At 36.7% G+C, this 27,491-nt stretch overlaps 1 protein-coding gene across 1 annotated transcript in view; it reads left to right on the top strand.

Moving 5' to 3' along the window:
• Nucleotides 1-465: 465 nt before the first annotated feature.
• TMEM26 (transmembrane protein 26) overlaps nucleotides 466-27,491 on the top strand; it is a 45,522-nt gene continuing 18,496 nt past the window's right edge. The window contains exons 1-4 of the mRNA XM_003830327.6: nucleotides 466-779; nucleotides 17,426-17,504; nucleotides 22,349-22,462; nucleotides 24,547-24,767. Of these exons, the coding sequence (XP_003830375.1) occupies nucleotides 589-779; nucleotides 17,426-17,504; nucleotides 22,349-22,462; nucleotides 24,547-24,767 (605 nt within the window). The 5' untranslated portion in view covers nucleotides 466-588. The remainder of the gene's footprint in view (nucleotides 780-17,425; nucleotides 17,505-22,348; nucleotides 22,463-24,546; nucleotides 24,768-27,491) is intronic.

The raw sequence follows: 27,491 nt of genomic DNA, 5'->3' as shown, positions 1-27,491 counted from the left end.
TAAAATTGCTTGGATTCTTTGGCCCTCCTGCGTCCCGGCTTCGGGTCAGCATGACAGCGTGAAACGTGTGAGTGAATTAAAGTACTTCGGTGGAAAAGTAAGGAGGAGCTGCCAGAGATGCGCTCCTCCTCCGCCTTTCTGGCTGTGCTGCACCTTGACCTTCAGTCCTCCTACCTCCTCTTTCCGCCCCCTCGTGATGGGGAAGTTCTTGGGGACCTCACAGAGGCCCGGGGGCGGGGATACCGGACAGGGATGGAGACTGGCCCCGAGATTGGGAGGGGGATGGGCGGCGCTGGAGAATAACGCCCTGGAGACAGGGCAGCGCAGCCCCAGACTCCCTGGAAAACCCAGCAGTCTGGAAAAGCTGGGTTTGGACTCACCCCTCTTTGAAGAGTTCTCAGGAAGTTTGGGGGAGGGGCGAGCCGCGCACCAGTTCTACCGGCATCGGGCGCTGAGGGTGAGAAGGGACCACAAGCAGCAGCAGGTCTCAGTGGTTGTCATATTCCTGCTCACCGGTGGGCTCCGGGCACGCCCGGCAGGGTCCTGGGGGCGCAGGCAAGGGGACGTAGGCAGAGTGCTCGGGCCAGCATGGAGGGACTGGTCTTCTTTAACGCCCTGGCCACTCGGCTGCTGTTCCTGCTGCACTCGCTGGTCGGGGTCTGGCGAGTGACCGAGGTGAAGAAGGAGCCGCGGTACTGGCTGCTTGCGCTGCTCAACCTCTTGCTCTTCCTGGAGACTGCGCTCACTCTCAAGTTCAAGCGCGGCAGAGGCTACAAATGGTGAGAGTGCCCCGGGAAAGCGAGGGCGCACGGGGCCCTAGGGTATTGTCCCCCACCGCACTCGCAGGCCATCTTCCCGCAACCCGCAGAATCTACTCGAATTTGGACCCCGTTTTTCCTCGCTGATCGCTTGGAAGGCGCGAGATGCTTGCGCATCTCTTGGGCACGCCAGGGCCACCCTAGGGTCCCAGTGCAACACTGGGAAGGCTCGATCTGTGAGCCTAGGCAAGAGTCACTCAGTCTCAGGTTTGGAAACTTGGAAGATGAGTAAAGAGAGGAAGCGCTGGTCTGTTTTGCTGAATGTGCCCGCAAATAGGGGAGTCTTGGGACAAGGAGGTTGCCATGTAGTGTGCCTTCTGAAACTGGGGTGTGTGAGTGTGCGCGGGTTACTCTGCGTGCGTGCACATGTGGGAATGTCCTTCGCTGGGCATCAGCGACCTTCGCAAGAGCTGAGCACACTGGCCACCCTCCTAAGACGAGAAGACCCTCGCTGCACGTCTGTGGTTTCATCCACTTCCCTTCCCTCCAGCCGCGGGCGTCGCGCGTTCTCTGGCACAGCGCCAGCTTCAGGTGTCTGGGTTTGCTGGCTTTGGGGCTTGGCTAACGGCCTGCCTATCTTGCAAGGAACGGGTTGTAACGCTGGTGAAGGGACCAGCAGGTAGTGGTTCAGTCTTAATGTCTGTGTGCAATAACTACACGCCACGTGTGGTGCTTATTTCCTCCCCGAAAGGCTTGAATGACAATCAAATAATTGAGAAAAAGATTCTCTTGCCATTGATGAAGAGCCTCCCCCAACCCCCAGAGGAATCCATCTGGAAGTTCATCCAGAACTTCTCCAAGTTAGGCCTCTTTCTGTTTTAATTCTTTAAATAGGATGTGTTTTCATATATATATATATATATATATATATATATATATATATATACATTAAAAATATGCTATGAGAAAGGAGAAAATGGTATTAGGCAATTTACAATTACATACACAATGGCATTATAGTCATTGTGTTCAAAAAAAATGAAACAACCCCTCTATAGTTTTACATACTAAACTACAAAAGGCTTTGTATTTCCTGACAGTTCACGGAAGAAAACATGTTGCCTCTGAAGATGATGTGAATCTTACTTACATTTTCTACTGTTGAAAAATTTCTAGAATTATCAATGCTGAAATTATTCAAGAACAATCCTAATTTAATACGACCAGGATGGGAGTGTGACTACCCCTGGCTCCACCTCCCCACCCCCATGAAGAATTTATTAAGCGTGAGACATTTGAGGTACTTTCCAGTGTGCCTTTTGGAAATCTCAAAGAAAAATGGTGTTAGTTTCCCAAGGAAGCCTCAGGGATAAAGAAACAAAGGGGGAGAAAAGTGTTTGTTCACTCAGCAGGTCATATAACATTGATTTAACTTTGACTGAGTAGGTTTAATAAGCCAGAGTGGAAATATCTTTGGTCACAGAAAGATGAAGTCTGAGGCTGAAAACTGTTCATTGGAAAATAGTCCTGCCACCAACCGCCAGAGATTCTAGGAGACCTTCAGCCTCAGAAGAGGGGCCTGCTCTCCCCCTCCAAGAGTAGACCAGAGGCCTTAACTCGCATTAAGTCAAACATTCCTGTTGTGTGTAAATACTATAGCCAATGGAACTTTACCTTCACGTCTACATCTTTGTTTACTGCTGATTGGAACTGACATGTGACTTACAACCGAGAGAGGAAAAATGGTTGGGATAAAAATGAGTGATGGTCAATAAGTCAAGTTATACAGGGAACTGGGGATATACTAGTGTTTAGAGTACGCACCTCAAAATCAGACAGATAATGGGGTAAAATCTGGGTTTTCCTACTTGCTGTCAGACCTTGAGCAGGCTACTTAATGTCTCAGCCTCAATTTCTTACCTGTGAATACTTACCTCATAGGCGATTAGAGAATTATATAAAATAATATATGTTGATTGGTGATGAATAAAAAAGCAATGATCTTTTCTAAATCCAAAGATTTTTCTTTATTTTCTTCTTATTAAAAATATTATTGTATCAACTAGGCACACTTTATGTCTGTACAAGTCAGACAAATTTACTTGAGTGACTAGCCAATAAGCCATTGGTTCCAGGCAAAAACGTCAAAAAAAAAATTCTCACCTTTATTTTGGAAGAACAGACCCATTATATATATTGTGCATTATAACATGAATTCAAGGAAAATCTTGCTGGCATAGTATCTACACTCATATTTGAAAATAAGCAAAGAAAAAAGTTGATTGATTTGACTTAGTATAAAATTTCAGCAACAAATGAGTCTTGGTAAATGGTCTAAATAGGAATATGATTAATAATGCTTTATTCTATTGATGTTACCAAATACAACTGAATATAGACATATGTTCATTTTTGTGGTGGAAAAAGCCCACACACTCTTCTGTCATAAATGTGAGAATAAAAAATCAGAACATGGGCTGCTAAAACATGTAGGAAATTATCCTTGAAATAATATGTTAACAATGAAAAAGCGTTCAATTTGGGGAACATTCCCTTTCTAGGTGAAGTATTCTGAGTAAAGCAAGGTGTAATTTTTGTTTTTGAGTGTTAAGAAAAAATTTCCATTTGAAAATCTAGGCTGATGGAATTAAATAGAGATGAAGTAAACATTATGGCAACATCTATACCTCTATATAGAAAAATATTAATATGCATTAATCTATATATAGATAAGCCTTTTTTCCATTGCTCTTATAGTCTTATATTTTGGAATCAACCCTATAGAACTAAAGGTACCCATATGTGAAGACATGAGAAAAAATATTAATATCCATCTTGTTTGTGGAAAGTAAAGCTGAAAGCATACTGATTTTCCATCAGAGGAATAGTTAAGAATTGTGAAATATTCATACTATAGGCTATTTTGCTGACATTAAAAATAATGAGCTAGATTTTAACCACTAAACTCAAGGAATGTCCATGATATATTATCAGGACACTAAAGTTATAGAGTTGTGTATATTATGGTTACATTTTTAAAAAATGTAATAGAATTGTCCTTTGTATCAATTGAAAGCATTGTTTCTACAAGTTGAAATGAGGAGCAAAGGAGGAGGAGAAAGGGAAGGCAAAAAGGAAAAAAAAACCTTCCATATTGAAAATAAATAAAGAGGAATAAATTAGAATAGACTGAATGATTGACTAAACATGAATGATGGACTAAAATATATACATATATAAGGTGGAAAAGTTCTTTTCTTTGAAAATCAGATCCATGAACTTCCTTTGGACTACTCTGGGCTACTTTGAGTATTGTTCTTTTAATTCAAATTTACACTTGGACCCAAATGAGTCCAATCTACAGAAATTGTGGAACAATAAATAGAGCTATAGAGGAAAATGTGAACTAAATATTTTGAAACATAGCAAACATATGACACTTATCCAGTGAATGTTTCTTTAGCTATCCTTTGGAAAGGAAACATGGAACTGGAATTGCTGAGCTCAGCTGTCCAGGGACAAGCAACATTACATCAACACTAGTAACTCGCCACTTGGAGAGGTTTAATTTGTTGGAATCCTATAGAATAGAGAGGGTGAGCCAACAACATGTCCCCCGTTAAGCTAAAAAAAATATGCACTCCTGGAGTTTGCTTTTTTTTCACCTAATATTTAATTTGTTGGAATCCTATAGAATAGAGAGGGTGAGCCAACAACATGTCCCCCGTTAAGCTAAAAAAAAAATGTACTCCTGGAGTTTGCTTTTTTTCACCTAATATTTATCTATTTCACCTGCATATTTAATTACATTTCTGTAAGATGAAAATGAATATCACTTGGCTTAAGATTTTCTTGATTTTATTTTCTATTGTCTGGGCAACAATCCAATGGATCTGTGAATTACCATTTAGGTAAAGTCAAATAAAAGGCAACATTTCAGCTGCTTTCCAGCCAATAAAATATTCCTCAGGGATAGAAAGAAATTACTAAGACTGTGACAAGTTTGAAGCCTGTTCACTTGAAAGCAGGCATTATCTGAGAATAAGTAGAAAGCTAAGTTGAACTTACTGGCAAAAGTATGCAATTTTAAGCACTGAGTTTTCTTCCCCAGATAAATCCAAGGAAAATATCATTTGTGAGTTAATAAATAATAACTCACCTATTCGGTCACCTTGCTTTGTTATCTCTCATTTCCTTTTACTTTATTAAGTTCAATCAGACAAGTATTTTTGAATTGCTTAATGAGCAAGCATGATGTGATAGTATGCTAAACACTGTGTGATCAGACCAAAAAAAAAAAAAAAAACAAAAAAACAGAAAACAAACACGGTCGACATTTTAAAAGGTAGCATTTTGGTACAGTGCTCAAATGTGCTGGTATCAGAATAATTATGAATATTTAGCATTTCCTATCTTCCAGAATCTTCCAAGTGTTCCACACAGATAGTCCCATTTGATCCTTTCAAAAACTGTAGTTTATTTTGTTTCTCTGTTTTCTCCCATTTTTAGATGAGAAAACTGAGGCACAGAGTTATTAAGTCATCCCTTTTGGGACCAGTTAGTTGTCAGTTGAGAGAGAAGAGTGAAGACTCCAGGCTCCCAATCTTACTCACTCCAGCAGTTCAGAGGAGAAAGGATATGCTGCAGAATATTGGGTCAGGAACAGGGAACTTGACAGCATTTGAGCTGTCGCAGGAAGAATGGGTGAGAGCTGCATCCGGAGAGAGGTGTGTGAAGGCCATGTAGGGAGGGAACCTCCTGGGTGGGCAGGTGAATTAGACAACCTTGAGTAGTTTTCTCTGGAGAAGGCACAGAGTCTTTTCACTCTTCTTTCAACAACAGTGTACGGAACATCTACTGTATTGTGTCAGGCATTACTCAAGTACTGAGAATATGGAAGTGAATAAACAGGCAAAATTCTGCCCTCGCAAACCTCACATTTTAGTCAAGGGGCTTAGAAAATAAAGATGTGAGTAATTAATAAACAGATGAATTAATAGGTAACAGAAAACAAGTGAACAAATGAGTGATCAGAACTCTGAAGGCCCCAGTGGTTTGGGTGACAGAGTGAGGGGGGTGTGCAGGGGAAGGTGCCACTGGATGGTCAGAGAGGCCTGGCTGGGGATGTGACCTTTGAGCTGAGGCCTTAGAGAAGAGAGGGAGCCAGCCAGGCATGGGGAGGATAAGAAAAAGGGGCAATCGTCATGAGCCTCGAAATATTTCTGACATACCCTCAAATGACCGATTAATACTGTTTTTCTACTCTTCCCTTTTTCTTATTATTCCAGTATCCCTAGACTCCATGTTAAAAACTCTTCCGAATTTCTTTAACTTTACGATACCTCATTTTAAACACTGTGTATTAGAAATTATCTGGATGGCTCACAGCTGAAAACAGAAAAGACAAGTTAGGAAACAGAAAGGATTCTATCCTAAATTGATCTCAAATTCAAACCAATTTTGTAAAAAATTCACTGAAATCTGTTTAGATCACTCAATTGCATTTGAAAAGTTCAGCAGTGAAATTGAAAACCTAGACTTGACAGATGCATACTGTGTGAAATTTGATCTTGATGTATAAGTTTTAAGCAATGCGGGAGAACTTTGTATGATGTAATTCTGTAGTATGTGATAATATGTGCTTTCCTCCATCAAAAATGTTTATGAAAATGCCAGAGAGAAGGTTTGGAAATAAAACTCTTCCTCCTCCACTCCCCACCCCAATGTTTTTGGACCCCAGAGAGGATGAGATACAGGGATTTGAAAGGAGACCCTGTGACTTCCATATGGCCAACTTGGGCACTGGAAATTCTCCCAGAAGATAAACAATTTCTCTCCCTCTTCACACTTCGTGTCCAAGTTTCCTGAAATCTCTCTTTAGCTTTTTAGTGTGTCTGAGGTTTTATTCTACAGGTGTACCTCATTTTATTGTGTTTGCACATAGTGCATTTTTTTTAAAAGTTTGTTGTAGCCCTGATGGGAGCAAGTCTTGACGCTGTTTTTCCAACATGTATGTTCACTCTGTGTTTCTGTGTCAGCATCTTTTTAACAATAAAGCATTTTTAAATTTTTTTTTTTTTTTTTTTTTTTTTTTTGAGATGGAGTCTCGCTGTGTCGCCAGGCTGGAGTGCCGTGGCGCAATCTCGGCTCACTGTAACCTCCGCCTCCTGGGTTCAAGCGATTCCCCTGCCTTAGCCTGCTGAGTAGCTGGGACTACAGGTGCGTGCCACCACACCTGGTTAATTTTTTGTATTTTAGTAGAGACGGGATTTCACCATGTTGGCCAGGTTGGTCTCAATCTCCTGACCTCGTGATCAGCCCACCTTGGCCTCCCAAAGTGCTGGGATTACAGGCGTGAGCCACCGCGCCTGGCCCAGTATATACATTTTTTAAGACATAATACTATTGCACACTTAATAGACTACAGTATAGTGTAAATATAACTTTTATATGGACTAGGAAACCAAAAGTTTTGTGTGATCTGCTTTATTGAGATATCTGAAACCAAGGTTTGCTTGTATTTGTTATCTTCCTGTATGTTTGTGGGAATGTGTGTTTTATATCCTGAGTCTTGAACTCACTGCAGAAGGGTGACTTAAATGTGCATCATTTTGGGAAGCACACACTGAATGTTATTAGCAAATGACTTTGTTCTTAGTAATCCAAGTCATGGTTTAGGACAAGAGTCTTCTTCAAAAATTAGTACCATGCTTTACTCCCAAGAAGAAGTCATATTTCCTTCTTTTGCCTCACATAAGACTTCAGATCAATGTAATAATTATGTCTGCAAGTAGAATGGGAGCTCCAAGAAATGGAACCTCTGAATGATGGCTATGCTTTCTTTATGATCATGTTCAACTGAGACATTTAGAACTGAAAATTAAGTTTACTGATATATATTTTTTCACTTCTTGTACTTGACTGGAGAAAAACAAAGTACAAATTAGCATGGGCAGCTCCTATAAGTCAGTATAAATATATTCCTACTTTTAAATTTCATGCATTTCTTCTCATGGCAGTGACATTATGCATACAGCATCAGGACAAATCTGAATACCTTAACTTTTTTTCCAACGGTGGAAAAATTCACATTTACATCAAGGTTTATTCTCCCCATGTGTATATTCCCCACTACTCTGGAAGTTCCTGTAAAGTCTTGGTACTAGGACAAAAAGGCCTTTGGTATATAAAATGTTTTGTTAAAAATAAGTTTCTTTCCTTTTTTTAAAAAAAAATTTTAATGTAGGCACTTTATGAAATGTACTTTTTTGGAAAGTCATATTGAAAATATATTAAGAATATAAGGCTTGTTAATGTAACATGCCAGGGTGAACGCCAATTTTGTTACTTTTCTCTGAATATAAACCTATTACCTATAGTTATTTAAGGAGATGGGTTATATTTTATCTTTGTTTTGTCTGACTGACCTCAAAGAGGTAGATAATGTACAACTGACTTAATGTTATCCACTTATTAGAATAAAAATCGGTCATCCTTAAGCACATAAAGAGGTTCTCTAACATCAGTGCTGCTGTAGCCCTGGATGAGGGGGTGGGGTTGTTTCTGTAGTGTTCCTTTGCTTTCTTATTTCCCAGATTGAGCTTCCTGTCCCGTACACATTTTAATCTACCTGAAATAGCCTCAAAATAAATTGGCTAGTGCCATTCTCAGACAGTCTCTTAATACTAGTGATGACGATGGTGATGAAAATGATGATGGTGATGATGATAATGGAGGTGGCACCACTTATCAATTATTGAGTACTGACAATGCTACAGCCTGCTTTCTTTCCCTTATCTCATGTAATCCTTACAATGACCCTATACATTAGTTGCCATCTTAATTACCATTTTAGGGTGAGTACGCTAATGCACACCAACACTAAATCATTTATCCAAGGTCACAACTGATAATAATAGATAATGAAAACAATTCCTAGCATCGGGTGAGCACTCACATTTATTGAGCCAGGCATTGGCATTGCACACATCAGCTCATTCAATCCTCACAATAGCCCTGGTAGTGCCTTTATGCCTCTGCTTGCAGATGGGGAAGCTACAGCTTAGAGGTCTGGAGAAGGATTCTTCTTCCCAGGATGGAAAGCTTGGTAATCCTGTGTTGAGTCCTCCCCTTACTCCATCAACTTATTTGTTATTTTTTGTATACAGTAACTACATTACTACATAATTTTTAGGGTCCAGGATTTTCTGTAGTAGAGAAAGGGTCAAAGTTCTGTTGGTGTTTTTTTTTTTTTAAAAAAATTATGTGGGTAAAACTCAAGTGACCAGCTAAAGGAAGACTGCGATGATTTTGCTTAGAACACAATGTAGGGAAGTCCACACTACATACAAGAGTGTCTGGCTCAGATACACTCTTGCACAAGCAAACATTCTTGTAAAACCAAAACAGGACATAAAAGGGAGAAAAGGGGGAAAATTCTAGACTATTTTAACTTTCGTCCTAAAGAACCAATCTCCTCTACAGAACAGAAATAAGTACTATCGTCTTTATTTAGAATGAAATAAACTAAAGCCTAACACAAATAACAATTATAATGCATTTTATTTTCTCAGAGAGCATTAAAGTTCCTGTAGTCGGCAGCAATATAAGTTCATTTGTTCATTAAATAAGCATTTATTGTACCAGATGCTGTCATGGTGGTTTTATAAAAAATAGAAAATATACATAGTTATATGAGAACAGTACAAAATGACATTTAGAGAACCAAACAAATTTTCACAAATTAAGTCCAAGAGTGTGGAAAGCCTGCAGAATCAAGATGCAATCAGTAAGCTGGGCTTGTTGACAAGGACCATTTCAGAGGTAAATGATTTCTGAGGTAGCAGTGGTTATGAGTGCAGAAAAGAAAGATGTGCTTTTCAGGTTGAAAGAATATCATGATGGTGACAGTTAGGATTTCAATTGGAACAATTCATTTAGGAGGATGCCATGATTTTCTTTTCTTCTGAAATATTTTATGAGAAAGATAGTATGTAGATCCTCAAATGGATTCATATTTTGTCACTATAACTAGTTTAGTAATAGTGAAACATATTGCTGGAGTTTGTGAACAACTTCAATTGTAATAAAGCTTGTGCTTGCTTTAGGCCTACTCTTGGAAAATTTTAGATTGAGTGAGGTATATGGGGTACTAATTTTGCTATTAGTTTATATCATTATTTGGGAATATGACTTTTTTTAAATTGCAACAACAAACAATGAAAATTATAACTAAGAGTCACATTCAGTAGTATCTTCTCTTTACAAAATCTGAATATAGACAATCTTCAAGGGCTTTGGAAATACAAAGAAAGATTTCATTGCAATGGATTTTCTCAACCCATTTGAAGTTCCTCCTTGTCTCTTCTGTCATTATTTGTCTGGTCTATCCTTAAGATCACTGAATAAACAAACCTATCCACTGATCTTGGCACTTTTTTTTTTTTTTTTGAGATGGAGTCTCCCTCAGTTGCCCAGGATGGAGTGCAGTGACCCAATCTCCGCTCACTGCTAGCTCTGCGTCCCAGGTTCACACCATTCTCCTGCCTCAGCCTCCCGAGTAGCTGGGACTACAGGCGCACGCCGCCACGACCGGCTAATTTTTTTTTTTTTTTCTTTTTTGGTATTTTTAGTAGAGACAGGGTTTCACCGTGTTAGCCAGGATGGTCTCGATCTCCTGACCCTGTGATCCGCCCGCCTAGGCCTCTCAAAGGGCTGGGATTACAGGCGTGACACACCACACCGGGCCTGATCTTGGCACCTTTTAAAACATTCTCATTTATATTCAATTTTCCATTTTGGGGGGAATTCTCGTTAGCTCTTGGCCATTTAGTTGAGGCTTTCTTGCCAGGGGACAGGCACATGCAAAGGGCTTTGGGAAGGGAGGTAGTGATGAGGGACATGCTAGTTAAGAAGATTAATGGGTGGTGGCTGGGATCACACTGGTGACTTCCCAGGCATTCAGAGGCTTTGTGTTCCACAAAAACAATGGGTTCACTTTGAAGAGTTGAAGAGAGGTAGAGGAAATACTGAGGTTGTTATATTGGTCATCATATTCCCCTTACACACTAACAGAAAGCCTTTGCCAAGCAGCCTTGATGGAAATCATACATGTTAAGGCCCACTTAGACAAATGAGTCTACATGTAAGAAGGACAGACAACCTTTGCATTGTTAGACAGGTTTAGGGACTTAGAAAAGAATATCATGACCTGGTTTTTTGATTTCCACGAAAATAAACTTTTATAAAGTGCTCCAGAAATTTTACTGAGGACATGCAAAATCTCACTTAACATGAGATTTTGAAACTTGGGTCTAGTATTCTTAACAACTTCACTCTGTTTTTGTAGAGGAGAAAATATTGAGAAATGAAATACAAATAAAATCTGGATTCAATTGAAGTACATTTTGAATATTATTTTTGCTTCACTTAAATATTATCCATTTTCAGATATATACATATGATCAGAAGACAGACAGAGAAAAACTAAACAGGGTAGTGATATGGCTAATTTTTCTTCTATAGGCTTACTTATACTGTTGTTTGTTTATAAAAACGAATGGATGTTATTTTTTTCAATAAGAAAACATTAATAATTGTCATTTTTAGAAAGAGAAAAATGGAATCCTAATTCTAGACTAATGGTGAGTCAAAGTAAATAAAATCTACTGCAGGGCTAAATTGCTAAAGGTCATGACATATCATTTTGTAGAAAACATTATAATTTGTTGAAATGACAACTCTGGTAAACAATATTTTACTTTTGGATGAAATGAACTGACAAAAGCAATGAGTAAAGCTTTTAAAAAGCTTGGAGCAGTGTCTAATATGTAGCAAGACCTATATATATACATATTTCATAAACAAATAAAACAAAACAAATGAATTTTTAAGTAAACAAGTAAATATATAAAGAAAAAAACTCCTTTGAGATGGTGCTCCTGCTTGTGTACTTGGGAGAGAATTGGTAGGTAGGCTAAGAGCTATGGAATTAAAACAAAAAAACACAACTTCATGGAAAAGAAAGATTTTAAGAGGGCTTTATATGAAAATATAGTTGAGCAAAGTAATTTGGCATTGAAGAATTCATATTGGACAACTTTGGTATTCTGACAGGTAATTGGGATTCTAATAAATCTGAGTTTCTAAGGGCAGATAGCTCACTGGTAATAGGGTATCGTCCATTTGTAAAAATTTTTCACTTGGACATGTATTAGTCATTGAATCATATACTTACCAGCTTTTTATCAGTCCAATATATTGTATGTTTATAAACAGTTATCCAGAAACCTGATATAAATGATTTGTGAGTTGGCCAGATCTTTCCATGGTATTAGTCGTCATACAAGGTACTCCACATTTCCTTACTCCTAACGCCATCAACACAAAGACTAAAATAAAACCTGGTTTATTAATTTTTAAACTTCACACTCTTCTTTGTTCTAAAAATGAATTGCACAGACAACACATGATCAAGAATACTGCAAACCCTCAAAATAGTAATTAATGGCAAAGATATCACACTAAAATATTAAATCTTTCATAGGAGCAGAACATATAAAATTAGTTTTCTTCTGTAAAACTTCCAATAAAAATCAATTTATGATGACATTTCAAGAAGAAATTTTTATTCAAACCAGCAACAGAGTGTCAGGAAAGTAGAAACTGTAAATCAACCAGAGCCTTATCGAATCACTAAATGTTTGTGGCGAGCTCATCACATGCCAGATACTCTGGAAGGAGCAGAGAGTATATGGTCAGCCCTTCATATATGCAGGCTCCACATCTGCGGATTCAACCAACTGCAGATCAAAAATATTTGGGAAAAAAAACACAATAAAATACAACAATGTGACACTAAAACATAATACAAATAAAAAACAATACCGTACAGCAACTATCTACATAACATTTACAGCTATATCAGGTATTATAAGTAATGTAGAGATGATTTAAAGCATAGGGAGGATATGCATAGGTTATATGCAAATACTACACTATCTTATATAAAGAAGTTAGGCATTTGTAGTGTTTGCTACCTGCAGGGTTTCTAGAAACAATCCCCCCCAGATACTAAGGGATGACTGTAATTTTGAGCAGACAGGCACAGTTCTGGTGCTTGCATTATTTAGAATTGCTTGGAGTCAACACTTAAATGTTATCAAATACACACATATACATATGCACATATGTAATTATAAATATTGAAAATCTATGGCATAAAAGTGACCAGAGAGGGCTAATTTAGACTTGAGGAACAAGGAAAGTTTTCTGAAGTCCCATATAACTAATATGAAATAATCAGGTTAAAAGTAAGAGAGGCAGTATTTCTAAAGAGAGAAATACATATGTGAGGGCTTCAGTTGGGACAGCACTTGCTTTTTTTTTTTTTTTTTGAGAACTGGAAGAAGAACACTGTTATATGAACACAGTTGGAAGAATGGCAAGCAAGAGAGCACAAGAGGTGGGCAGGGCCCTGAGTGGGCAGCATCTTGTAGGTAGTGATGGGCAAATGCTCCATAGGTAGTGTGTAGGTAGTGTGACAGTAATTGCCTCAACATTGATTGTGAAGTTAAGCATAACGATGTTTGTATTCAACAGTACAAGAAGGGCCCTTGATTCAAGGAGTTCTATATAGGTTTAGTTTTTGTTGTCATTTTTTTTGCTTTTTTTGAGTCAGAGTCTCACTAAATTGCCCAGGTTGGAGTACGGTGGTATGATCTTAGCTCACTGCAACCTCCACCTCCCGGGTTCAAGCAATTCTCCTGCCTCAGCCTACGGAGTACCTGGGATTACAGGTGCAAGCCACCATGCCCGACTAATTTTTGTATTTTTAGTAGAGATGGGGGTTCACCATGTTGGCCAGGCTGGTCCCGAACTCCTGACCTCAAGTGATCTGCCTGCCTTGGCCTCCCAAAGTGCTGGGATTACAGGCATGAGGCACTGTGCACGGCCTTATATAGGTTTAGTTTTGAGAATCATGGTTTAAAAATATAAGTCATTATAAATTATATAAAGAAACAGTCTCCTAATTGGGTGTCCTCTAAGAGTCCTTCATAAGCATAAATAACAAGTATGTAGCTGTGAGTACATTTTCAGAGCTGAGTCTAGGGAAAGCAGCAAGTACATTTATTGAGCACCTAAAGTGTCAATCTCATTGCATACATTGTCTTATTTAATCCTCATAACTACACTATGAGATGGGTATTATTTTCCCATTTTACAGATGAGGACATTCAGTTTCAGGGAAGGTTGTGAATTTCCAAAGATCAGTGCATGGAAAAGGCAGGATTCAAATTTGGGTCTTCTAAGTTTCTGAAATTTATACAGGGTCTTACTAACATATAATAATTCAAGGTTCATAGCTGGAAGAGGTTACTTGATACCAGACCTCTTGAAATGAAAGCTCCTTGTAGATATCAGTAGTCTCTATTGACTTTATTTGCTCAGTCCTTCCTTCCTTCATAAATTCGGGCATTCAAATATTTAAGCATTTGCTTAGTAAGCATTAATTTGAGACTTAGTAACACACTGTGATTCCACTGGGGAGAAAAGAAAATGAAGGAGTGGGAAGAGGAAAGAGATATAAGGAATATATAAGACCCAGGACCTTCCTTCATGGAGCTTGCATTAGGAAAGCGAAGTCTTATACACACATAACTATAAAACAGTACAGCATGTGTTGGGCCACAAGAGAAGTACAGGTTAAGATTAATTCCTGCTGTGCCTTTAAAATACAAGTAGAATGTTGGTGGATAGACGTGTAAGAGAAGGACATTCCAAAATAAGCTTTCATAATTTTGGGAGATATTTGCTGTAAAACCATTGCAGAACCTCGCTCCTTAGATTAACCAAACTAAAAGAGCAGAGAGCACTTTGTTCTTACCAGAGACACGTGGTTAGTTAAACAAGGCTGAGGATTGAGTTGAATATAATTAATTCTTGGGCCCTCAATATGATTCCTTTTTCCTTACCCCTTTCTTCATTAGGTCAAATAATCTAAGGAAGAGGATTGAAGTGAGAGGAACTTTCCAAAGCTTTTTGTTTGTTTTATTTAAAATACACAGTCGGTTGTAACTACTGAGTTGCTCAGCTTGACAGGATGTGGTAAGGGAAGAGGAAGGAAAAGTGGAGATAAGATCAGATAATGAAGTCTTCGAATATCAGATTATGGAGTTTAGATTTTCTATTAGGCAACACAAAACATCTTGAATCTTGAAGTTTGTTTGTTTATATAACCAGTTTCCCAATTAGAGGAAATACGTTGAAACAGGATAGTACTTTTTTCCAATTATAGAAATAAATGTTATGCATAGAAGATGTTAAGGGTATTGTTTGTTTTATTTTTAACCTCTTTCAAGAGCTATTGTATGTTCAGGCTATGGTTTCTCTAGATTATTCTTGTTACATTATTGTTAGGGAGGGGTTAGTCTCAAAATTAATCCCAAGAGACTCAATGAAATTGCAATCCAGCCAGCATTTCATGTCTCCAAACCAAAATATGCATATTCCTACTGTCCCTCTGACCTAGAATTCACTTTCTTTCCCAGTTTCACAAGGGAAATATTATCTCCTGATGTTTCCTTTGATATGTGAGGTCAAAAAGTTAATTGTTCTTTTTTTTCTAAGAGCATGCTAAACATGGGCTTTTGATATCTCTCTACAGCTTCACCATCCTCCAAGTCAGATTTTAATAATATCATGACCCATAACCTTTTGTTTCAAAATTGGCTTTTGCAGGAAATCAAAGGTGGGGGAGTATCTATATTAAATATTGATTTTTTAAGAGACCTCTCTTTCTCTTGCCCTTTCTCCCTTCCTCTCTTTAGGAATTGAAAAAATATATTAGTGAAAGGGTTAATAGCCTTTAAAAAAATCATTCTAAATTTTCTCTTTTCATTTCACTTTTCTCTCCTGAATTATAATAACATACTTTGGGTAACATTTCATCTCGAACAATTCTATTTGTTGAGCAATTAACATGTCTATTTTCTAGGTCATTTCAAACTATTGCTATGTATTAAAAGCATTTTAATAAAATTATAGTGACATAATTTTGACTTTGAGATGTTCTGCAAAGCAAGAGTCCTCTAAAATAAAGTTCAATTTGTTTTTTTATTTGTTTGTTTTTTCTTGAGACGGAGTCTTGCTCTGTTGCCCAGGCTGGAGTGTAGTAGCTGATCTCAGCTCGCTGCGACATTTGCCTCCCGGGTTCAAGCAATTCTCCTGCCTCAGCCACCTGAATAGGTGGGATTACAGGCCCAGACCACCCTGCCTGGTTAATTTTTTGTATTTTTAGTAGCGATGGGTTTTCACCGTGTTGGTTAGGCTGGTCTCAAACTCCTAACCTCAAGTGATCCACCCGCCTTGGCCTCCCAAAGTGCTGGGATTACAGGCCTGAGCCACCGTGCCCAGACCAATTTGAAGAAATAAATGTGGAAAGTATGTTATTTTTCTTATTTCAGCATTTTGAGGACACATTTATGTTGTACCATGTCCAATAATAATACTAGTAATATCTACCTATTATTGAATGCTCACCACTGCCAGGCACTGCTTTACGGGAAGTAAAATTAAAAACCCTGTGAGATAAATGTAATTGCTGAATTGTCTCCCCTTCCAGGTTCTAGACTGAAGTCCTAACCCCAAATGTAACAATATTTGGAGATTAATTTGGTCATTAAGGTTAAATAAGGTCTTAAAGGTAGGGTCCCAATCCAATAAAACTGGAGGCTTTATAAGAAGAAGAGACGGATATCTGAGGACACATGGAGAAGGCACTGTCTACGTGTCAGGAAGGGAGTCCTCACCAGAATCCCACTCTTCTGGCTCCTTAATCTCAGACCCCCAGCCTCCAGAGCTACGAGAAAATTAATGTCTGTAGTTTAAGTCACATAGTCTATGGTATTTTGTACAGCAGCCTGAGTTGGCTGATACAGTGACGTTTTTGTGGATTAGGAAACAAACTGAGAGGTCAGTGTCAAAACTGGCATTTGAACCTGAGTGTGTTGGATCACAGAAGTCCACTCTTCGGATTCCTCTCTGAATTTTGAATGAGAAAACAGTGAATATAGATAACTTAAAAAAAATACCAAAGGCTTACACCGTTGGTTGTTGGTGTTTTTATTTTATAGGTTTAGCAAACCACACACAAAGCCAATGGGTTACTCTCATTCCTAGTCCTTATCATCTGATTTTTCTGTTCCAGCATCATATTATTGTTTGAGCTCTCAGAGTTCCAGGTTAATGTTGAAAAATGTAGCCATATCTTGAAATTGTAATGTCTAATAAATCCAAGATTTACTCCTGCTGTATTTGCTTTTCGTAAAACATATTAAATACAAAATATCCAGTGTTGTGCCTGAAACTAATTGGCAGTGTCCCATTAAACCATATCAAAATTAATGTCTATTAATTGGATTAGAAATTCAGTGAGAATGACAGCTGCTAGTGCCTTTTACAGTTACTTTGTTTCTTTATAATCCATATGGCAGAAATCACATAATGCTTTTTTCTTCATTGAAATAAACACTTTGAGGGTATACGAAAAGGTTTGACTCAATGTGGTCGGAGTATGTGCATTTTTTTTTTCATTCTTCCTCTTAAATTTTTTTTTTGGGAAATTAGCTTAAATTAGCTAAACTATTTTTTCTTCTCTCTTTTCACAGGTTTTCACCAGCCATATTTTTATATCTGATTAGCATCGTTCCTTCATTATGGCTTCTTGAATTGCACCATGAGACCCAGGTACTTCTTTTTGGAAAGTAGGAATTGACCTATTCAGCAATAAGCTACTTTCACAGTATGATCCAGTTTATTTTCGGAATGCACTTTTCTAAGGTACTGGAGTTAGCAAGAATTGAATAAATAAGAGGCTATCAGCAAAAGGAAGTGAATCCATGATTTGCAAAAAAAAAAAAAAAAAAAAAAAAACTCCAATAAAAAAATTACATTTATGTAAGATTTAGGATTATATAGTGAATTAACATTTTGTGTTAGAGATCTTATTACTAAGACTTCCCCTGTCCCCCACCCTACAGGATGGTAGAGTTTACATGGGGGTGTGGAAATTTGATTTTAACCCTTCCAGCTTCAGTGAGTTTCTATGTTGTGCTAAGAATGGGCACGCCTCAATGATCTGGCATCCTGTAAAGTGACACTTTTAGGAATTTCAAAAACAAAAACAAAACCCTTATCTGTAGTCAGCTATATAAATGCCATTAAACTTATAGGAGCCATTTAAAATAGTCTCTTTTAAAATGCAGGTTATGCAGATTACAGGAGATTAATTTTTGGGAGTCCCACGGGCTGCCTTAGTGAAATAGAAATTCTTTTCTAGAGCCCCGAAACTAAGATTAAAGGGGAGGAGTCGTGGGACCCACCATGTGGAAGGTGAGCTTATATGTATTAGAAGATCACATTGTCATAGAAATAAAATAGTAGCTTCCGGCCGGGCGTGGTGGCTCATGCCTATAATCACGGTACTTTGGGAGGCCGAGGTGGGTGGATCACGAGGTCAAGAGATGGAGACCATCCTGGCCAACGTGGTGAAACCCCGTATCTACCGAAAATACAAGAATTATCTGGGCGTGGTGGCGTGCTTGTGTAGCTTCAGCTACTGTGGAGGCCAAGGCAGGAAAATCACTTGAACCTGGAGGTGGAGGTTTTAGTGAGCCGAGATTGTACCACCGCACTCCAGCCTGGCAACAGAGAGAAACTCCCTCCCAAAGAAAAAGTAGCTTCCAATAAGAGTCCCTAATTTATTACAGAAATTTTTAATACAGCTATTTTCTACACAGACAACTCTAATAAGCAGTCTCTAGGTTGGGTGCAGTCATATACTGCTGTTGATGTTCCTGTACAACTCTGGGGAGGCCAAGTTTCTAAAGTCCATCTGATTCCAGCTTTGACTTCATAGTTCGGGTTACAGGACTATGTTACAGAGAAATGTAGTTATGACCTAATAATATTTTGGTAACTTCACTGATAAAATATTTTAGAAAAGATCTTTGAGAATTTGGACTTACATAGATTTCTTTGTTATAGTTGGTCATTTTATAGTAAGGTTAAGCCCCCAATATGTAACCCTATCTGCCTCCAATGTATAACCTTATCTGTAAAAGGCTTGCTCCAAATTATAGGCACACAAAGGGGAATTTAGTTCTGTGGACTACTTTTGAAGAATTCTACAAGCAAGTACCAAGAATGTAGGGATGAATAAAACATTTTTCTCCCTTCAATCTGCTAAAAATCACCAAAGTCATATAGGCTATCCCTATGTCTGTAGCAAAAGTGTTTTTGTAACTGTATATTTTTGGTTCAAGTTATCATGGCTTTTTAAAACTATACTGGAAGGAGTTAGGGGACTGTTTTAATCTCTTTACTATTTACTACTTTCAAGGGTATGAAAATAAGCTCTAGTGATTTGAATCAATTCTTTCATGTTTCTTTCATATCCAATTCTATGACATGGCTATCATACACAATAACCATTCATTTCCCTAAATGCTTTTATAATATAAATTTGTTGCACAATTAATTGATATACAGGTCAAATCCCGTTACAACAAATAACGTGCAACCAAAAGTTCCCTTTTTAATAAAAAAAGATTTTTGAGCCCCGAGCAGTAGCTCTCTAATTTTCAAACTACAAAAGAAACTGAACCTTTAGTAGTAATGGATTTGACTCATTTTGACACTGAGAATTAAAATGAATGCCCAGAGATTGAATTGGGCAGACTGAGCAGAAATGAAAGTAGAAAAATAGTAAGAGAGAAAAAAAGTATTGGAATTGCAGTTCAATAAAGAAGAAATGGCAGAATAAAGGGAGTTACAGCAATTCTTCTAGTCTACTCATTTAGAACATTTTGGGAGTGATAATAATCACTTTTCTTCAGGTAGTCTCCTGTACTTTCACAAATGTTTTCACATATATGGACCCAACAACTCCATAGGTTAGGCATGATACATACATCTCTATTTTAAAGACGAGGATCCTGAGATTCAGAAAGGCTCAGTAATTTTCCTAAGTTGATACAGTGAATACACAGTAATGCTGGGGCTTAGAACCTAATGGATGTCTAGTCCATTAAACCATATTGCCCTTCTCAGCTATGTGTTCTGTGTTTTAGAGGAGTTTGCATCAGAATTATCTGAGTTGTTCATTGTAGAAAAGAGTAATTTAATTTTCTTTCACATTTTCCATTTGCTCTATATACTATATGTTCTAACCTATGACTTGGCATTAGGAAAACATCCTGACCTATTTCATGAGACATTTCTCCTAGATGACTAATTTCTTACTTTCATTCCTGAATCTGGTTGGGTCTACATGTATGGGAACAAAACGTTTATGACAATGATTGTGACCTTAGTTCTTAGGTCCATTTATGAAGTGGCAAGATTAAAGTAGTGGAAATATTCTGGTCATCTTGTTTTCACAGTCTTGTTGGACCCAAAGGAATATTTTTGAAGCTAATAAGAGTTTAAAAGACACAGCCTATTTTTAAAAAAATGCATGTTGGTATCCAGATAATCTATGTGAACTCACCTATACAAGGCAGAATGTAAACAATATAATCCCCAAAATAATACAAGTCAGGCTAGGTTTTAAGAGTGAAGTCACTTGTTCACTGCAGTCCCAATGTAGAGGCCACTTGGAGGAAAATCTCATAAATCTATAACAAATAGAATAACAAGAGTGGAGAGCAACTCAGATAAGTCTTAATACCATAATATGGACTATGAAACTATTTGCTTCCAAGTTATCTTCTACTGCACTAAAGCATGGCCTTTTTTCTTAAATAACAAGATGTTTATGTATTTTAGTGGTAAGAATGTCAAAAACATATTAAGGTCGCCATTTTTAATACATAGTCTGTTTTCACGCCTACAAAGTGGTCAAAATGTGTTCCCTATTGAAATAAATCTTAAATAAAATCACCAACATGCTTTGCAATGAAAATTTGTTGCTTGGTTAAAGATTTAATTTTTATCTTCATTATCTTTTCTTGGAGGCTTAGCTGCACACATATACACACACACAAAGTGTGCAAACAACTGTATTTTTGCTCCTACAGGTATGTAATATGGCCATTTTTCTTAATTATTCTTGTCATTTCAACCATAATACTAGTCGTTTGGAAAGAGAGTAGAAAAAACAGCTTCTTGCAGACTTTCTTTTCTGCTTTTTCAAGTAGCTTATAGAATAGTCAACGATGTATCCAGAATAATTAAGAAAAATACACTTCTTACAGCTTTAATTTTTTTTAAAAAATAAGTCCTCTCTAAATAGAAATGTGTGATCGTGGATGTGTGGTGGTTGTAGTGGCGGTGGTGGAGCATGTGTATGTGTTTCAAAATATGTTAGCACTGCAGATGTTTGAAAAACCTTCAACTTTTTTTAAACCAGTTTGTAAAATTTTCATTGGGTACAGCTACATTTTCAAGTGCCACCCCTTTCTTCTCTTACATAATTTTTCCTTTTCTTACTTTACCTCGGATTCCCAGCATCTGGTGGATAAATATCATGCACAATTCACTTGGAGAAATTCTCATACAAAATGAAGAAACAAAAAAGGAAAAATGCCATTTTTCATGTCTGTTGTTGAATTTTCCATAGACCTAAATTGGCTTTTACACTGTCACTAAAATGTATGTTTTGGTGGGTGAACATGATAATTTTTTAGGTTGTTACAGTACTTGACAGTCAGGATTAAAAATGATTGGATTATTTACTTAAGCAATAAGATATTTTAGATAAAGAGGCTTCTGGATAAGAAACAAACTCTTAAAATACTATATACACACACATACACACACACAGACACACACTGTGGAATACTACACAGCCATAAAAATAGCAAAATCATGTCCTTTGCAGTAACATGAATGAAGCTGGAGGCCAGTATTCTAAGCAAACTAACACAGGAACAGAAAATCAGACACCACATGTTCTCACTTATAAGTGGGAGCTAAAAACTGAATACACATGGACACAAAGATAGGAACAACAGACACCAGAGACTACTTGAGAGGGGAGGGACGGAGGGAAGTGTGAATTGGAAGGCTGCTTATCAGGTACTATGCTCACTACCTGGGTGATGGAATTCTTCATACACCAAGCCTCAACAACATGCCATTTACCCATGTAACAAACCTGCACGTGAACCCCCAAAACCTAAAATAAAAGTATAAAAAGAAAAAAAAACACGTAATTTCCTTGACCAGGATCATATATGTTTTATTGTTGTCACTGGTTATTTGTTTGGTTTTAAATTCTTGCAGGGTTTAAGAAAGGAATCTCAGTTACCAATCTATAAATTCTACAGTTCTCTGCAATGACTCAGAGCATTTGCATCCTCATCGACTTATGGAAAAATAAGATTTGTATACTTGACATTCTTTTCATATTGATTAAAAAGTGGTTTTCAATCTCAGGCCTATATTCCGATTTTTGGAAATGTTTATATATATGCTGTATAAACTCTGCATATCTGCTCATAATCTCTTGAACAGATTTAAGTCATTTTGATCTCTACCATATTGTGCTAATTTTTTGCCATAATTGCCTTCCCTGACCCCATTCTTAGTATTGCAGTATCCAGGCTGAAGGAACATCACAGAATACCAGCAGAAAAGAAGACTTCAATCAAACATTGACATCCAATGAACAAACCAGTAGAGCTGATGATCTCATTGAGACGGTGAGAGCTTTTCCACTGTATATTAAAGGATCTAGAAAATGGTGGACTTGGTATAATCCTCAATTACCTGCTATACATGCTTCCCAGCTAATTCTTTCCTGAAGAAAGTTATCCATTGTTTGGCTTAGGAATTCACAAAATAATTATATTTTTAAATTATTAAACATTTAATATGCATAAGTATATACATTGATACATTTTATATATATTAATAGATATATTTAACCCGCATCATTAAGGAACACATGAAGAAGATAATATGTGCACATTGAGAGACATATACATTTATGAAACAATGACATAATTAAAAAATTGGGATATGATAATTTTAAGATTTATTTTTTAGAGGAATTTTAGATTTACAGCAAAAATTGAGAGGAAGGTACAGAGATTTCCCATATACTCTGTACTCATGTACAGCCTCCCCATCCATCAATACCCTGCACCACAGTGGTGCATTTGTTAACACTGATAAACCTACGTGGCATTTTTGGGGATGCCAATAAAAGTGGCGTTTTGTTTTTAATTTCAAATTTCACTTATTCTTTGCTAGTATATAGGAAAGAGATTAACTTTTATATATCAACCTTTTATCCCACAACCTTGCTATAAACGTTTACTAGTTTCAGGAGGTTATTTATTTTTTTTGTCAGTTCTTTGGGATTTTCTACCTAGACAATTATGTCAACTGTGAACAGAGGCAGTTTTATTTCTTCCGTCCCAATCCCTATACCTTTTATTTTATTTTCTCATCTTATTGAATTATCTAGGAACTCCACCATATGTATTTTGGTAGATGTTTATTAATAACATAGAGAAGATTTCTGGCCAAAACAGAATCCCTTCCTTTTTCTTCATAAGGCTGTTATTTGGCAAACTGACCATGACCTATTTAAAAAGGAAAAGGCCCCTATCACCAAAACATATTTTCAATAATAAGATGTACTATTGGTTCTGTGAGGTTTAATGGAATGAACCTTGGGTTCTAATTCAAGCTCCAATCACAATTTATTTATATCAGTCTGGACAATCGCTTAGTTTCTCTCTCAGTTTTTCATCTGACAATCAAAAATATTAATCTTTACTCTACTAATGTGCTTCCTGTATAAATTAAATATGATGTACGTAAAGTTTCATAGTACTAATATAAGAAAGCGTACAGATGGAATATTCTTGATTTTCATGTATGGATTCAATCAGGATAGCATCATGCCTTGTCTTTTATCCGTCCTTGTGCATTTTATATCAGCAAGTGATGGAGAGGGGTAAATGAATTTTGCACAAACATAGTTAAGTCACTTGCATAAATAAGTTGGAATCATTATCCACTTGAGACCTAAGTCCTTGTAGGAGCAATAGTATACTTTGAGACTTATTTAGAACGTAATTGGGCAAGTTGTCATCCAGAATACATTGCTGGGATGTAAGTTTTTCTTAGTCTAAGAATAATGGCAGTGTAAAATTTGCTGGCTGGCTTATGGATTATTGAATAGTATGTTAAGTACTCAGAATAAAAATAATAATTTTACAGTTATTCTCTTTCTTTACATTTAGGTAATCGATAAACATTATTACATTTTTATGTTTAGCTATAATAGAGTTTTAAAGCAAAAAAAACAAAGGGAAGATTTGTACAGTGCTAAAAATATTTCAAGATTAGTACATTCAGATTTAAAAATCTATTAAAGAAAAATATAGGAAGTTTTTGTGATATTAATATGGATTTTATAAAACTTTGCTATGTGTTATTTTTCATTACACAGTATAATAAAATGAGACATGATCTTTAAAACATTGTAAAATTGGTTCTTTAAATACCATATGGTACAATCCCACTCGTAAGTTTAAGGCTCAAATTACTTGCTAGTTATAGGCACCCCCATCTTAAGGACCATATTAGCTTTTTATTTTTTTCAGAGTGTTCAGCTGAAAGGCATTTTACTTTCTTTAGTAAGTAAAGAATAACTCCTGAAAATTACTGTCTACAAAAGCAAACTCTTGATTGAAAGCACAGTGAAGAAAATATTTCTCTCTCAGGTGGTGGCTCATAATCCTTCTGTCTGTATAACATTTCTGTTAAACAGGCCAAAGTTTTTGTGAATAACTTATCTACAGTATGTGAGAAAGTTTGGACATTGGGACTCCATCAGACATTCCTGTTAATGCTAATAATTGGAAGATGGCTTCTACCCATTGGAGGCGGGATCACTCGAGATCAACTCTCTCAACTTCTTCTTATGTTTGTGGGGACCGCGGCTGACATACTGGAATTCACAAGTGAGACCCTAGAAGAACAAAATGTGAGGTGAGCATTCCTTGCAGCAAAAACACCTTGTTTTCAGGGTCAAGACCATGCACCTGTCTCTTTGTTCTGTGACTTGTATTTCACATGAATAAGAATTTTTAGTATATTTTATATGCAACGTTAGGATCAGAGAATTTGCTGCTGTTTACGTATTAGAAACCAGCACAGTCTTTATGTTTTTTAAGAAATACACAAAGGAGATTTATGCTAGAGAAAGAGACACATAATATTCTCTGTGGGAGAGAACAGAAAAGCTCTGCATGTTTTCATGACCACAGGTTAGATAGAGTCATGGTTCTCTGAAAACCTTCTGAAGTGGAATGACCATCCCCAGCTCCTCTTTTCCATTCCCAAGTGTCAGAAGCATAGCCAATCATAAAATCCTCTCCTAGAACACAGCATAGCTACAGTTTAGGAGAGCACTGAGAGAAGACATGGAGAAGTCTCTCCCTATCCATTTGGGGATTTGTATTCCCTGGTGTATATGGAGAATGGGGCAGATGAGGTTTTATTTTACTAAATTTTATTTTTAGTCAGTTTTGTTCGAAGTGCCCACAGGCTTTCTGGTGTAGAGGCCTATAAATTAAAACTTATTGAGTTGGTACTTTTATTTTTGCCACAAGCAAATAAACTCAGAATCCATGATCACATCTGTTTACGGAACGACTTTCTTACCATTAGGGATTTAAGTCTCAGTGCCTGAATATACTTTAAGCTTGGGTTGTTTTGCACTATGCCATAAAAATAAATTGGAATGAGGCTGGCTTTTAATGCTACAGTTTACTTTATGCTGTGCTTCTCAAACAACAAAACATAAAGCTCAACAAAATACACTAACTTACCAAGTAAATTTAATATCCCAATTATAGCACAAATTATATTTATAACCATGAGCTACCTTTACAAGATAATTTCCTGTTTCATCTATACTAATTTTTCTTATAGCTTATTAAGTTGACATATTCTTTTAAAAATCCAATCTAAATTGATTCATTATCTTCAAAGTGTTGATTTTAGTTCCGTAGTTTTAATGTCTTAAGTATGATCAGTGCTTTACACTGTAAAATGTATTTTCAAATAGAATACAATGTTGTTACAAGAAAAACATCAAGCAATCATGACAGAGCACATAAAAGTGACAGGGACATCACAATAGAAAGATAATTAACTCCACCTATATAGAAATAAACATGTACATGCAAAACATTTAGGGAGTTGGGAGGGAACATAGGATAGTAGAAGATGTAGTAAGGAGGGATATGTTTTGTGGGGCCAGTCATAAAATTGTAAGAAATGCCTAACTCATTTATCTTAATGGACTGTTAGTCCCATCCAGAAGTGACACCAAGGAGCAATTTATAGATCTGTGTTTTCCAATAAAGGTTGAATATTAAATAATTTCGTGAATAAAAGTAGAATCGCCCAGCAAAACAAACAACCCAAATGAACAAAAAAACCCAAATCTTGAAAACCATAAGGCATTTTTTCACTCACCCACTACTGATTGGTTATCTAATATGTGTCAAGCACTGAGCTAGGCAGAGATTGGGGAACAAATTGTGAGCAAGTATTAGTAGAAGGACACACAGTCCTATCTCAATCAAGACTGTTTCAATTCAGCAAGAATTTAGGGAGCACTTAATGTTTCAAGACACCATAAATACTCCCAATTTCTTCTATCACCTACAAATTAATCTGAATGCTTTATAAATATGTATTTTTATAATTTTAAACTTGTATCATATCCCAGGAAAGCTGATGTTTAATGGAGCCCAATAAATTATGTCATAGTTTTTATTGGTTAATGTTTTTAAAATTTGTTTTCAATTTTCATTGTCTCAGGTTGAAGTCATTTTCATTTTTAATATTACCACATTGTGACAGTAGCCTTCTGTAATTCCCATTCAAGTTCTATGTGCCTCTATTACTCAGATATCCACTGTCCCAAAAACCCTCCCAAAGTCAAAGCCCAGGGAGGATATAAAATTTTTCTCTCTCCTAAAAATTAGCTTCCATGTTCTGATTTCCTGTTTTGGTTCTTGCCTATACTGCAAGAATAGACACTGCAAATATCTATTTTTTCAAAGAAGGAGACCCTTAATCCTTTCCAACTGGGACATAAGCCTTCCCTTTTAGGCTCAAGAGGATAATCATGGAAAATAATCTTAATACATAAGTAAAAGATATTTATATCTAATAGAAGAAGGGATCACTTCATTGTAGTCTACTCAGCATTGCCTATTATTATGACATTTTACTTTTTCTAATGTTTTATTCCATAGTTTAGGCTGATAGATTTAGGAGAAAGCCTACAATGATATCTACATCACAAAAATGTCTAAATCTCTTCCCTATTTTCTAGCTAATATGTAAAATTCCATTTTTTATTAAATAAATTTCCTTCCTTTGGCTCACATTGAAGTTCATCTACCTAAGTTTTATGGATTTATATAGGTTTGTAAATCTTCTGATTCTGCAACTTTTTCTTAACAGATTTGTGAAGTTATGGTTTAAATAACATAAAGTTCAACTGTAATTCTATAGTTTAATGATATTTAGTAATTATAGATTTGTTTATCCATAACCACAATCCAGGTTTAGAACATTCCCATCACTCCAAAAAGATTCCTGTGGCGGTTTGCAGTCAGTCTTCACTCTTAACAGGCAACCACTGATATCCTTTATGTCTCTGTGGATTTTTCTTTCCTAGAAATTTCATGGAAT

This window comes from Pan paniscus, chromosome 8 (assembly GCF_029289425.2).
Source record: "Pan paniscus chromosome 8, NHGRI_mPanPan1-v2.0_pri, whole genome shotgun sequence".
Taxonomy (NCBI): domain Eukaryota; kingdom Metazoa; phylum Chordata; class Mammalia; order Primates; family Hominidae; genus Pan; species Pan paniscus.
Note: the sequence above shows the minus strand (reverse complement) of the source record. Positions and strands in the feature narration are given on the sequence as shown.